The sequence below is a fragment of the Odocoileus virginianus genome, chromosome 27 (genome assembly GCF_023699985.2).
Source record: "Odocoileus virginianus isolate 20LAN1187 ecotype Illinois chromosome 27, Ovbor_1.2, whole genome shotgun sequence".
NCBI lineage: Eukaryota > Metazoa > Chordata > Mammalia > Artiodactyla > Cervidae > Odocoileus > Odocoileus virginianus.
The window spans coordinates 30,763,626-30,778,290 of record NC_069700.1 but is presented as its reverse complement, the minus strand read 5'-3'; the positions used below and the strand labels follow the sequence as shown (position 1 = coordinate 30,778,290).

Sequence of the window (14,665 nt, the reverse complement as noted above, 5' to 3'; positions counted from 1 at the left end):
ATCTTAATGCCATTATCGTCAAAACCTTGACTATAATCATCAAGGTTATATAGTAAATATTGCCACAGGAGAGTTATAAGATGTGGTATTAATTTATTGGGTTTTAGCTCTGATCAATATAACTAGTTTACACTGTGCCTTTTTATGTACCACAAGCATATTGTTGTCTGATGTATTGTCATTTCTATTTTATCCTTCACGGTAATTTATAGAAACAAAAGTGCTATTTACCTTTTTTTTTTTTTCACTATTTGTTTTTATGACAGACTTCTCTCAAATTCACTAATGAGCCACCCCAAGGCGTTCGTGCAGGTCTGAAAAGAACATTTGCCGGAATTAATCAAGACCTTCTGGATATCAGTAATTTACCCATGTGGAAGCCAATGCTTTACACTGTAGCGTTTTTACACTCCACTGTGCAGGTAACTTCTAGGAACCGTTTGCACTTTTAGAAGATGCTAATGATGCTGGGAGGGATTGGGGGCAGGAGGAGAAGGGGACTACAGAGGATGAGATGGCTGGATGGCATCACCGACTCGATGACCATGAATTTGAGTAAACTTCGGGAGTTGGTGATGGACAGGGAGGCCTGGCGTGCTGCGATTCATGGGGTCGCAAAGAGTCGGACACGACTGAGCGACTGAACTGAATGATGTTATGTTTGCCCCCCGGCTCCACTCTCTAGTGTCCTCACCTCACTTTCTTTTTCCTTCATGGCACTTTTTTCCCCACCTGGCACAGGATGTGCATATTTGCTTATGTGTTTAAGGCATCCTCCTGCCCCCATCCCCCATCTCAGCCCCTAGAATGTAAGATTCTTCAGAGCAATGACTCTGTCCTTTTATAACTGCTCAGTCTCCACTTGTCACAGCAGCAGCTGCAGCAATGCCAGAGCTCAATAAATGTGGGCTGAACCAACGAATTACTCTGATAGGAACTGGATCTTGAAAGTTGCCTATGCTGTCCGGCAGTGCTCTCTATACCATCTCATGTAATACTAACATTCACCTTTCAGGGTAGGATTTATCACCATCTGCAAAGTGAGGAAATTGAGACTCAGAGAGGTTAGGTAGTGTTATATATACCATCTCATGTAATACTAATAACCACCTTCCAGGGTTGGATTTATCACCATCTGGAAAATGAGGAAATTGAGACTCAGAGAGGTTAAGGTCCTTCCTAAATGGTGAATCTAGGAGTCAGACCCCATGTTGCCTGCCTTGGATGCAAGTGTGTTTTGACCCTCCTCCCCACTGGGACAGTGGTGGTCATGGTGTTTGGAAGATGAGTTGTAGGGGTCAGCTGTTGTCTTCAGATTGTTTCCGATTTGCTTGTACTGTGTGGCTACCCAGCAACGTCTCTATGGGTTTTGTTTTTTGTTTTTTCATTTGTTACCACTTTGTTCTATATTTGGATTTTGGATTTTGTTCTGTATTTGAAAGCTATATAATTTTTAAAATTAGTAATTTATTTGTTTTTGGCTGCACTGGATCTTCGTTGCTGAACACAGGCTTTTTCTATTAGTGGCGAGTGGCAGTTATTCGAGAGAATTGTGGTGCACGGGCTTCTCTCATTGTGACAGAGCATGGGCTCTTGGGCTCGTGGGCTCCATATTTGGTGGCGCTCTGGCTTAGTTGCCCTGTGGCATGTGGAATCTTCCTGGACAAGCGATTGAACCTGTGTCCCCTGCATTGCCAGTCATATTCTTAACCTCTGGACCACCAGGGAAGTCCAGGCTATGTAATTTTAATGTAGTTGATTTACTCTTGATTTCACAGAGAGATAAAGGGGCTCCTTGAACTCTTTGCTATATTTCTTCTTTTCCTGAAGTTGGAGTGAGAACAAAATAAATCAACTGGTTTGAACAAGGAGTCATGGTTCAACTGTGCCCAGTGGCCCACCGAGCTTGACCTCATCTTTCCCTGTCCTGCCCAAAAATGGAGGGGAATTGGGTGCCCACCCCAGGAAATATTGGGCGTGTTTACCCGCAGGTTCCCTGTCGCAACTGGTATTTCTCTGTCCCCCACCCTGAGAAGTTAGAATAAATGCTTTGTGGGTGGTTATTTTTACTAAGTTCCACTGTGGCCTCTGGATTGATTGTAAATTATGGCTTTTAAGTCACTGAAGCCAATTTCATACATTCTTATCTGGGAATTGTTGGGTTTGCTAGACCTTATCACACTCTAATACAAATATTGCTTTAACTCTGATATTTAATGCCCAGTTCACAAACAGCAAATTTTATGATTCTTTTCCTAGTAATGATGATTCAACTTTTCCACCATGCTTATCATGGATAGACGATTGGGGGTATTTTCCGTACAGTCAAGACTGCAATCTGTGTTTTTAGTGGCCATTATCCAAGTGCTAAAAAGAAGAAAGGGACTCTGGGCCAGTCATGGAGCCAAAGTGTACTTGCACTTAATGTGATTGTATTTGGATTAAAACAAACAAACAAAATCTCCACTGCTATGGCCATGAAGTTCACAGTGGCATGTCTATGAGAAAAAAAAAATTGTGAAGATCTCTTAAAATCTGATCATAGTGTATTAGAGCACTTCATAGAGAGTCAGGAGGCCTGGGCTTTAGACTTGTTGTGGCATCAGTTAGCTACACAAGGTCAGTCCAGTTTTGTGCCTTTCGGGGCCTCTGTTTCCCCATCTGTGTTTCAAGGCAGAAGGAAGTGATCTTTCAAGATTTTTCCCATTTCTAACATTCTGTTGTCCAGCTCTATGATTACACAAGGAGTGTGGATAATTCAAACATTTCCCCCCACCCCACATCCTCCATTCTAGTTTCAATTAGAGAAATGTTTTAATGTTTTTCAGTTAAGCAAAACATCCTCTGTCACCCTCTTCTCCTCCTGCCCTCAGTCTTTCCCAGCATCAGGGTCTTTTCCAATGAGTCAGCTCTTCACATCAGGTGGCCAAAGTATTGGAGCTTCAGCTTCAGCCCCAGTCCTTCCAATGAGTATTCAGGGTTGATTTCCTTTGGGATTGACTGGTTTGATCTCCTTTCTGTCCAAGGAACTCTCAAGAGTCTTCTCCAACACCACAGTTCCAAAGCATCAATTCTTTAGTGCTCAGTCTTCTTTATGGTCCAACTCTCACATCCATACAGAACTACTGGAAAAACCATAGCTTTGACGATATGGACCTTTGTTGGCAAAGTGATATCTTGGCTTTTTAATATGCTGTCTAGACCTGGGTTCAATCCCTGGGTTTGGAAGATCCCCTGGAAAAGGGAAAGGCTACCCTCTCCAGTATTCTATACAGTCCATGGGTTCACAAAAGGTAGGACACGTCTGAGCGACTTTCACTTTCAGGTTTGTCATAGCTTTCCTTCCAAGAAGCAGGCATCTTTTAATTTCATGGCTGCAGTAACTGTCCACAGTGGTTTTGGAGCCCAAGAAAATAAAATCTGTCACTATTTGCATTCTTTCCCCATCTATTTGCCATGAAGTGATGGGACCAGATGTCTTGATCTTAGTTTTTTTTAATGCTGAATTTTAAGCCAGCTTTTTCACTCTCCTCTTTTTCATCAAGAGGCTCTTTAGTTCCTCTTCACCTTCTGCCATTAGGGTGGTGTCATCTGCATATCTGAGATTATTGATATTTCTTCCAGCAATCTTGATTCCAGCTTGTGCTTCATCCAGCCTGGCATTTTGCATGATGTACTCTGCATTTAAGTCAAATAAGCAGGGTGACAATATACAGCCTTGACGTGCTCCTTTCCCAATTTGGAACCAGTCCATTGTTTCATGTCCAATTCTGTTCCTCCTTGACCTGCATGCAAATGTGTCAGGAGGCAGTTAAGGTGGTCTGGTATTTCCATCTCTTTAAGAGTTTTCCACAGTTTGTTGTGATCCACACTGTCAAAGGCATTGGCATAGTCAATGAAGTGGAAGTAGATGTTTTTCTGGAATTCTCTTGCTTTTTCTATGATGCAGTAGATGTTGGCAATTTGATTGCTGGTTCCTCTGCCTTTTCTAAACCCAGCTTGAACATCTGGAAGTTCTTGGTTCACATACTGTTGAAGACTAGCTTGAAAGATTTTGAGCATTACTTTGCTAGCATGTGAAATATTGGAACTGTGTGATAGTTTGAACATTCTTTGACATTACCTTTCTTTGGGATTGGAATGAAAACTGCCCTTTTCCAGTCCTGTGGCCACTGCTGAGTTTTATAAATTTGCTGGCATATTGAGTGCAGCAATATAACAGCATCATCTTTTAGGATTTGAAATAGCTCAGCTGAAAGTTCATCACCTCCACTGGCTTTGTTTGTAGTGATGCTTCTTAAGGCCCGCTTGACCTCACACTCCAAGGTGTCTGACTCTAGGTGAGTGATCACACCATTGTGGTTATCCAGGTCATTAAGACCTTTTTTGTGTAGTTCTTCTGTGTATTCTTGCCACCTCTTCTTAATCTCTTCTCCTTCTGTTAGGTCCTTGCTGTTTCTGTCCTTTTGCCCAACTTTGCATGAAATGTTCCCTTGATATCTCTAATTTTCTTAATGAGATCTCTAGTCTTTCCCATTCTATTGTATTCCTCTATTTCTTTGCGTTGTTCACTTAAGAAGGCTTTCTTATCTCTCCTTACTACCCTTTGGAACTCAGCATTCAGATGGGTATAGCTTTCCTTTTCTCCTTTGCCTTTTGCTTCTCTTCTTTTCTCAGCTATTTGTAAGGCCTCCTCAGACAACCATCTTGCCTTGCTGCATTTCTTTTTGGGGGAATGGTTTTGGTCACCATCTCCTGTTACAAACCTCCATCCGTCATTCTTTAGGCACTCTGTTTATCAGATCTAATCCGTTGAATCTATTTTTCACTTCCACTGTATTATCATAAGGGATTTGATTTAGGTCATATCTGAATGGTCTAGTGGTTTTCCCTACTTTCTTCAATTTAAGTCTGAATTTGGCAATAAGGAGTTCATGATCTGAGCCACAGTCAGCTCCCAGTCTTGTTTTTCCTGACTGTATAGAGCGTCTCCATCTTTGGCTGCAAAGAATATAATCAATCTGATTTTGGCATTGACCATCTGGTGATGTCCACGTGTAGAGTCGTCTCTTGTGTTATTGGAAGAGGGTGTTTGTTGTGACCAGTGTGTTCTCTCATGCATGCCAGAGACTCTTGGAGGGCACAAACAAAGCCTTGCATGCACCAGGACCCAGGGAAAGGAGCAGTGACCCCCACAAGAGAGTGAAGCAGACCTGCCTGTGAGTGTTTCAGGGTCTCCTGAGGAGGTGTGGGTCAGTGGTGGCCTGCTTTGGGGACGGGTGTGCTGATAGCAGTCCTGGGAGGCAGCGTGTGACATAAGTCCTCTTGGAGGAGGTCACCACTGGCCCTACCATAAAGTCACCGGGTGGGTGATCCACAAACTGGAACCTTGAGACCTCCATGAGCAGTGTGAGAAGGCAAAAAGATATGACTCTGAAAGATGAGCTTCTTAGGTCGGTAGGTGTCCAGTATGTCTCTGGGGAAGAGCAGAGAAGTAGCTCCAGGAGAATGAAGAGACGGAGACAAAGCAGAAACGATGCCCAGTTGTGGATGTGTCTGATGCTGAAAGTAAAGTCCAGTGATATAAAGGACAGTATTGCATAGGAACAAGGAATGGTAGGTCTATGAATCAAAGTAAATCAGTTAGGATAGAGCCAGTCTGATAGAAAAATCCAGATTTCTTTAGGGGCTTGTAGTCCTGGGTCAGCAGCATCCATGTCACCTGGAGACTTCTAAGAGATGAATCTCAGGGCCCACCCTGGATCTGCTGAATCAGAATCTGCATTGTAATAAGATGCCCAAGTGATTTGTGTGCATGTTAGGGCTTAAGACACAACTGTTATAGGAAGGACTATTCTGAAAAGAAAGATTTTGGCTTTTATTTTTCTATTGTTGGATATAAAAGCCAAATACCTGATTTGTTAATCAGTGAATTGATTCTTCCAAATTTTCCTGGGTATCCCTTGCTTTATACAAACATGATGTATGCACTTTTGTCCTTTAGACACTGAATAAAAGAAGAGAGAATTGGTTCATGTCACATAATCTGAAGCTTCTGGACTAGAGAAGTTGATGCCCAAACTCACCGTCTGTTCTCCAGGGCTGGCAAGACAGTGCTGACGTGGAGACAGAGTTTTGGGTGAAGTAGAAGAGAATAGCTTTATTGTTTTGTCAGGCAAAGGGGGCCACAGTGGACTAATGCTCTTGAAACTGAGTTTACCACCCTGGAGAGGGTAGTGAGGAGTCTTACAGTCAGCTTGTGGACATTCTTCTGACTGGTGGGTGGTGAGGTAAGGAGGAGTCAGCATCATCCATGGTTTGGTTCCAGCTGGTCTGAGGTGTGTGTGCTTGTGGGCAATATACAGTAACTTCTCCTACCTGGTGGTGGTTCCAGTCTGTAAGACAACTCAAAGGACGTGGCTCAGAGTATTGTCTATGGTCCTTGAGGAAGAACCAAAGGCCCTTGACATTTTTTTTTTAATGACTAAGCTATTATTATTTCTTCCTTTTGTATTTTCTTACCTCTCTGATTAAATTTTTGACTAAAGTTTTTCTACAGATGAAAGGCAGGTGGAGGACATGGTGTGTGTGTGGGGGGGGTCTATTCTGGGAAGAGTCTGCTCACTTCCCAGGGGTTCATGTTGGAGTCCATCACACATGAGAAGGCAGGACCTAGTGGTAAAACAGTCGCCCCCCACCTGCTCCCCAGTGTGTTTCTCCTCCCTAACCATGGTTTGGCCTCATGCACCCCAGCTCAAGGGCATCATGTGTTATGTGGACCCTACTCTTGTTGCAGAGGACGAAATGAGCACCCCTCCGCTCCTGTAAGGAGGGGAAGTAGATCTGACTGGTCAAGGACAACTTTCTTGGGTAGAAGAGTGGTGGAGGGTGTCTTGAGGTGGGAGCAGGCTTACCCAGGGGGAGGGGGTGCCCTGGGTGCTGCCATGGAAACGTGCATAGATGCACCAACCAATTCTGCACCAAGTTCTGCTCACTCCCGACTCCCCGGCTTCCCTCCCTCCTCCTCCAGGAACTTGGCTCCCAGGTTACTGCTGCCGAGTCAGCTCTCACTGCAGCCAGCTGATGTCTCTGCTTCGGCCAGCCAGTCCTCCTGCCCTCCCCATGGGGGCCTTTCATCCCAGCGCCCTGGTGCACGCCTCCACTTACTTGGCCACTACTTCTTGAGAACAATTCCTGCATCCTCTGAAAGATGACTCTCAAGGGAAGTGTCCCTCTGGTGTCAATATTCTCTCACTACTATTTCCCAGAAGCTTCAATATAGCACTATCTTGGGCTTCAGAGCAAGCCCACACTCACCCTTCAGGATTTTAGTTTTAAATATATCCTCCGCCAAAGTCTGGGTCTTCTGAAACCTAACAATTCCGTCTGTAGTGTCCTGCCAACACTTCCTGCAGAAGGTCAGGAAAAGCCTGGCTGTTTTGTTCCCACTGATGATCCATGTACTGCCCCTTGTGGCACACCACTTGGACCCTGAGCATCTTAAGCAGTGGTCCAGCAAACTGAACCTGTGAACATCTTAAGCATCTCTCTTAAGCATCTTATCTTAACGACTGGATCCTCAGCCACTGCCTGGATCCAGAATCCCCTGGAAGAGGCATTGTGGTGAAGTTCTCAGACCTTTGCAAAACTTCCCAAGTGATTCTAGTTTTCAGTGAGGATGGAGAATAACTGCCAAAGAGCCAGTGCCCTTGGGGGAGGTGTCTTAGTCATTTTTATGTCCTTTTCATAGTTTGGATATTTCTCTTTCTCACTGTGGCTTGCCACATTGAGGCCCATGTTTGATACACAACTTTGTGAGGTTTATTACAAGAGTCTTTGATTAGCAGCTCACACTGCCTGCAGGGGCAGTTGCAAACTTAAAATTTTACCATGGCTCTTAAAATATTTGTTAATATTTTTAAAAAATGGCCATATCTGTGGGGCTCAGGGAGTACCACTGTTAACAGTTCCTCATTCATAAAAGTGTTTACTTTTCTGACTTTAAGGTTTAAGCCTTGACAAATACTCAATTAAAATTTAATAGTCTGAATACTAGTTCTTGCTTTGGGAAGGTGTGATAATAAAGTTCTTAGTGCAAATCTCTTGAAAATAATTATAGTAACAGAATTTTTTAAAAATATCTTTTACACATTCCTATATAGTTTTTCCCAGGGGTTCTGACTATTTCTGTTAATTATTTTAACCCATTGATGTTTCTCTTATGTTGGCCAGTATGGATTTTATTTTTCATTTTATGTTAGCTCCAGTTATTAAATAAATAGGATGCAATGCTCTAAAGAGAGCCTTGCTTTGAAGATGAGCCTGAAATGATTCTGTCCTGGACTGTGGGAGAGAGGATCGTTAGGCTGAGGTAGATTCTAACATAAAACTGGAAATGGCTTTGACATCATTAAAATGATGATTCCATTGAACAGCTTCTCTTTGGTGTTCTGTGGAGGATTCCACATTGTCCATATTGCACTGATAGTTGTGTTTTATATATCCTTTGGAGCAGAAAGAAGGAACTGTATTGGTTAAATTCAGTAGGGAGTAGACTGCTGCTGCTGCTGCTAGGTCACTTCAGTCGTGTCCAACTCTCTGCGACCCCATAGACGGCAGCCCACCAGGCTCCCCCGTCCCTGGGATTCTCCGGGCAAGAATAGTGGAGTGGGTTGCCATTTCCTTCTCCAAGAGAGTAGGCTAGTCTTCCTAAAATCATGACTCTCCAACTTAATAATGGGTTAACAACTCCTTTCTGCTGAGTCAGGTCTTGTGCTCAAATCTGTCTGTGTTCCATTCACCCCTGAATCATCACGTGGGGCTGTGGTTTCAGATACACTCAGCAGAGGCTGTCCCCTGCTGCACTGGCACAGTTCTGCACCCTCCTTCTGGGCAGATCATGAGCTCTGTACTCCTGTCTTTGCTCCTGACCTTGACCAAGCTCAGGATTCTTTTCTCCCTTCTGTTCAAAGACCAGCTGCAGTTTCGTTCTTCCCAGGAGCCCTTGATTGAATGTCTTCTTCAAGCTTAACGTCTGTGAAATTTTGACAGTTAATTATACTTACTACCGTGTTGTCCTTCCCTTGCTTCTAAGTCTTATTTTCTTAGCTAGATTAAAACTTCTTGCAAATGCACTGATTCTAATATTTTTCTATGATATCACCTACGACTCATAATTTAAAAAAACACTAATTGGATTGGAGAGGTTCAATATTCCAAACATTCCAAATTCTAGCAAAGTCCTCTGCTTTTGAGCTTCCAAATGAATTCTTAGGTCCCAATGGTTTGAGTCTATCCTGATATAAATCCAAGGTGCTACTTAGGTATTGTTTTTTCTTAACTGTCACTTATAGGAATCAATAAGTACAAAAAACATAGCAATAAAGTGAAATGACCTCATTTGTGAAAGAAGAGATCCCTAGATTTTGTCCTTTTTTCCAAGAGGAATTAAACCATCTGTGATTTTAGTGAACCAGCCTAAGAAGTGAATGTTCATGAATAAAAATTGCTAGTAATGTAAAATGAAACAAATCTCAGCATTAGGACAGTTTTCAAAGATCGCATTTTAAGGAACAACTGAGTTGCATTCACTCAGTGCACGTAAATGGGAATGTTTCTGTAGAGCCAATTTAAGCAGCTTTAGTAATTGGAAAGGAAGAATTATTCTTCATTCAGTCTCCTGTCTAATTGACCAGTAAATTTTAAAAACTAAGTCAAAATGGGTAAAACTATTTTAGAGACGATTCTCTCTTTTAATGGGAAATCATGTGCATTTTAATTATAAGTGTATTTTTGCATTTTTCACTTTGAAGTCTTCAAGACGGAAGGAATTCTAGAGACTCAAGGGTTAGCCGAATGCATTTTTGTGTTAATGTCCTATAGAACCTCCAAGCCACCCTTGCTCCTGGAACAACCTGGACGAGGCTCACCTCAGTGAGCTCTGATTAGGACAACCTCTGAATACCAATTCTGAACTCTTAAGTTCAAATTCCTGGGAGAGGGGATGTTTGTTGTCCGTCTTGGGCTTGTTGTCCACCTTTGATCTAATTAGCTAGAGTGGAAATGGGAGTCCCTCCATACAAATGCCTGATATCTGACAACCCAACCTAAAGAAGAACAGTTCTAGAAATAATGGTAGTGGTTTACATTTCTAAGGGTTGTTTGTCCTCAGTCTGATCTCCCAGGGTCAGGACATCTGGACCCAAATTAATTTTGATTTAGGATATGCTTAAAAGCATATCCTGTGCTGTGTGTGTTCAGTCATGTCCAGCTCTTTGTGACTTCCATGGACTATAGCCCACCAGGCTCCTCTGTCCATGGAATTTTCCAGGCAAGAATACTGGAGCAGTTTGCCATTTCATTCTCCAGGGGATCTTGCTGGCTCAGGGATCAAACCTGCATCTCTTGTGTCTCCTGCCTTGGCAGGTGGTTTTTTTGTTTTTTTTTTTTTTTTACCAAAAATCAGTAATTAAAGCTTCTCACTTTCTCAGTTTCTTCTCTGACTTGTCCATGAATTTGCCCAAATTAAAATTCATTTAGATTCCTTTAAATGGTAGTGTTATTCATGGTCTAAAGCATGGAACTGCTGCAGAAAGAAGTATTGGAATGGCTTGTGAAAACTGTGTATGTGTGTGTCTATATATATGTGTTGGGTTAGGGAAGGCAAAAAAGAGAAAGAAAAGCTAGTACACATTTAGAGGTAGAGAAGTAGAATTATATCTTCCCACGATGTATCAGGATTCTACTCTCCACATGAATGACACTTGGATCAAAGGTCAGGAGCTAACCTGAATAAATAATTGAACTTTTATTGGACTTATTGTGTGCTGAGGCAGGGAAAGCTGATGGTATGGTAGCATTTGAGTTAATATATGTGGTTTGCTAGGTGATCAGGGTTTGGAAATATCAGTCCTAACACTCACATACCTTTAAAATGGTCTCAGAATATCAAAAAAATTGAGTCATTTGGCTTGAGCCCTGTTTGATTATTTATGAGTAATCTGATGATTTGAAATGATTAACCGCTGTTTCACAGGAGAGAACAAACAAGGGCAATATGTCTGAAGGCAGTTATGTCATGTTTTACAATAGAAAATGTTTAGTTTTCAAAATCTGAAACCGCAAGATTACAAAGTGATACTAGCAGGGAGTCTAAACACCCTTGTGAGCTTAGGTTATTCAACTTGAAAAGCAAAAATTCAAACCCTTACATTTAACATTTGAAACTTTCAAGAGTCCAATTTAGAATAAGTGAATTCATTCAACAGCTATTTGTTGAGCACCTACTGCACTTTTTTGAGCTGACAGTGGAGACCTAGACTTTTCAAACCCCGGACTCCATTTGGCAAATAGTCGGAGATTTGCTTTTGACAACCATCTAGAGCCAAGGAAAAGTATTTCTAATGTTTGCTATATCCCAAACCATATACTGGGATATATTCTTTCATGATGTCAACTTACTTCAGTATCATGCTTTACTTTTACTGTAGTTTGTTTTAATAACAAAAAGGAATCAGCTGCAATACAAGTTAAAAATCTCAGTCAATACTTACTTTTCTTTGGTGTTTTTAAGGAGCGACGCAAATTTGGTCCCTTAGGATGGAATATTCCCTATGAATTCAATTCTGCCGACTTTTCAGCCAGCGTTCAGTTTATTCAGAATCATCTTGATGAATGCGACATTAAGAAAGTGAGTGAAATTATTTCTTTTTGTTTGTTTGTTTTCACTGCTGTCTTTAAATCAAAGTTCTACAGACATTTGCAGGCTGGGATATGCAGTGACCCTGCTAAGGTTCCCCCCAGTTCTTCCAAAAGGGATCAGTCATTCCAATCACCTGTTTACCGAACCAGCCATTTCCAGTCACACCTCCGCTGCCCATCGGAGTGCAGTGGGGCTCTCCATTTCACACTTGTGTTCCCCACCCTCACCCCACCTCTGTCTCTCCCAAGCACATGCACAACACAGCCAGAGCTGTGATGGATGAACTCGTTGTTTTCAGAAACAGCACAGCCTTCTTCACGTCACATCCCAGTGCCTCAGTGTACTTCTGGAGAAAGTGTGCCTTGAATCAGACTTTCCTTCCCTCATCTCACTCATGCTACCTCAGAATCCTCTGAAGTAAGAATGTTATCTCCCAGCCCATGTGAAATTCCATTTGCACCTTAAGTCGCATCTTAACAGATTCTATGCAGATAAATAGCAGTGATTTGTAACAGTGATCACTGGTCGTGTAGCACTTCACAGATTTCAAGGTGCTCACGTGTGCACGCTCTCATTTTTATTTTCACAACTGGGTGAGGCAGATCCAGAAGGCATTACCATCATCCCTGTTTTACTGATGAGGTTCTAAGCTAAGGGCTTCCCTGACGGCTCAGATGGTAAAGAATCCACCTGCAATGCAGGAGACCTGGGTTCGATCCCGGGATCGGGACGATCCCCTGGAGAAGGGAATGACCACCCACTCCAGCATTCTTGCCTGGAGAATCCCATGGACAGAGGAGCCTGGCGGGCTACATAGTCCGTGGGGTTTCAAAGGGTCAGACAGGACTGAGTGACTAACACTAGCCTAAAGAGAACAATGGACTTCCTCAGGGTCACTGAGCTAAGAACACAAACTCAGTTGTTCTTTCATGTGTGTGTCCCAAGGAGTTCAAAATCTGTTTTTCATTCTGTGATTTTGAGCAAGTTTATGAGCCTCTCAGAACCTGTTTCTTCATATATAAAATGGTCATGGTTTCCAAGAGGAATAAACAAGTTAGTATTTGTGTGTGAAAGCACAACGTATGGTGTGTAGTCAGGGCTCAGTAAATACGAGTTGCCCGTCATCTCTCCCTCTCTTCCTTCCCAGAGTAGATACCTTCTCACAAAGATAATCATAGATTCTACACTACCAGTATTATGACGGTGAGCCATGATGAACTGTTATCTGGCTAGGGGAGAAATCTAGAATCAAACCATCATTTTTCCTAGAAATTACAAAGGGATATTAAATTTGAGTATGACATTTTGATGAAAAAAATTATATGGGTTCGTATCTGTGATTGTTTATCATTTTTGTATGTACAAATGACAATTATCTTGAAATAGTTGCTTTGAAAGGCAATGTAGCTGAAAAATAAAATTTTAACCAAGATAAAGTAAATAAAAATCAAGCATCCTTACTTCTCCTACCCCCAATGTATTGAAACTTTTTAAAAATAAAAAACTATTAATATCTGAAATGTGTTGCTAGTATAAGATTGCTATGAAATTAATAAATGCTTTGATGTAGTCATAGCTCACACAATGAGTCAGAAAAATATTGCATTGTAGAAAAACCTCGTGAATAATTTTCTAGATGTTCTCATACAGATTCAGAAAATATATTACTAAGAAAGCATATTCAAGTGTTGATTACTTGATTTTTCTCCTTTCCTCATTAAACATGACTTTTTTCTGCTCTAACAGCTTGGCATTACTATAATGAACATTATAGGTAATTACATCCACAGACTGAAAAATAGTCTTCTTTTTCCCCTACTTTAAATAATCAATGAGCAATATATTCACTGATGTTTAGTATTGTAAGTTTTTCTTTGGTGAACAAACCATAGCAATTCCAGTCATGTAAGAGCAAAAGAGTTATTAATATAAGATAATGAGTAATTTTAAATGCAGTCTAGCTAGTGCTTCCTTTTTCAGAGCTTTCTTTTAGAGAAAGAGTCGAAATGTTTAGAATTATTTGTTTGGGTTTACAATGAATAACTCTTTTCTATTTTTTTCTCTTTTCTATTTTTTAATAAAGGGTGTGTCATGGAATACTGTTCGGTACATGATTGGAGAGGTGCAGTATGGAGGCAGAGTCACCGACGACTTTGATAAACGTCTACTTAACTGCTTTGCTAGAGTAAGTCAACTTAGAAAAAAATAGCATAGATACACATCTCATTGCATCTTCCTATTAAATAAGAATATTTTGGGTTCATAATAGGTAAGCCAAACTGAAAGGGAAAAAATATAAAGCAGAGCCACTGAAAAGAATTGGCCAACCAAACCAAAACCATACCAACTAGCAATCTACTTGTGGTCCAGAACAGAACAAAGGTCAACTCTCAATGATCTGTAATCTTCTTCTGTATAGATTAGCTGCTCATGTCCACCTCCCCTCCTATAAAAATACTGGACATAATACCTCTGCCTTTTCCTCTGATGGCAAGTCTTCAGAGCAATTTCAAGCCCCAAGATAAGTGACTGGAGAATGAGCCAAAATTTGAGTTTTCTCATCTCTTTCCATTATGACAGACAATTGAAAATTGATGAAGTGTTTTGTTTTTTTTTTTCCCTCGGTGCCCAGTAAAATCTGGATAGGTCATATGAGTAAACATTTTCTAGAAAATATTATCTCTTAGCAATTCTGGCTTTCACGCCAAGGATGAATGGTATAAATACATCTGCTGCTTCTGCTGCTAAGTCACTGCAGTCGTGTCCGACTCTGTGACTCCATGGATGGCCGCCCACCAGGCTCCTCCGTGCCTGGGATTCTCCAGGCAAGAATCTACCAGGCTCAAATTATTCTTAAAACTTTTACATGTTAAAAATGCAATGTACATTACCTAAATGGGAAAAAAAATCAGAGTATTTTATAGTTGTTTGGGTTCTTTGTATTAGGATCTAAGCTGGATCTAA

The 14,665-nt window shown here is 41.4% G+C and overlaps 1 protein-coding gene across 1 annotated transcript in view; it reads left to right on the top strand.

The window, feature by feature from the left end:
* Positions 1–14,665, top strand: part of DNAH8 (dynein axonemal heavy chain 8) — a 341,076-nt gene that overhangs the window by 276,165 nt on the left and 50,246 nt on the right. Inside the window, exons 86-88 of the mRNA XM_070456508.1 lie at positions 267–422; positions 11,573–11,689; positions 13,785–13,886. Coding sequence (XP_070312609.1) covers positions 267–422; positions 11,573–11,689; positions 13,785–13,886 — 375 coding nt within the window. The remainder of the gene's footprint in view (positions 1–266; positions 423–11,572; positions 11,690–13,784; positions 13,887–14,665) is intronic.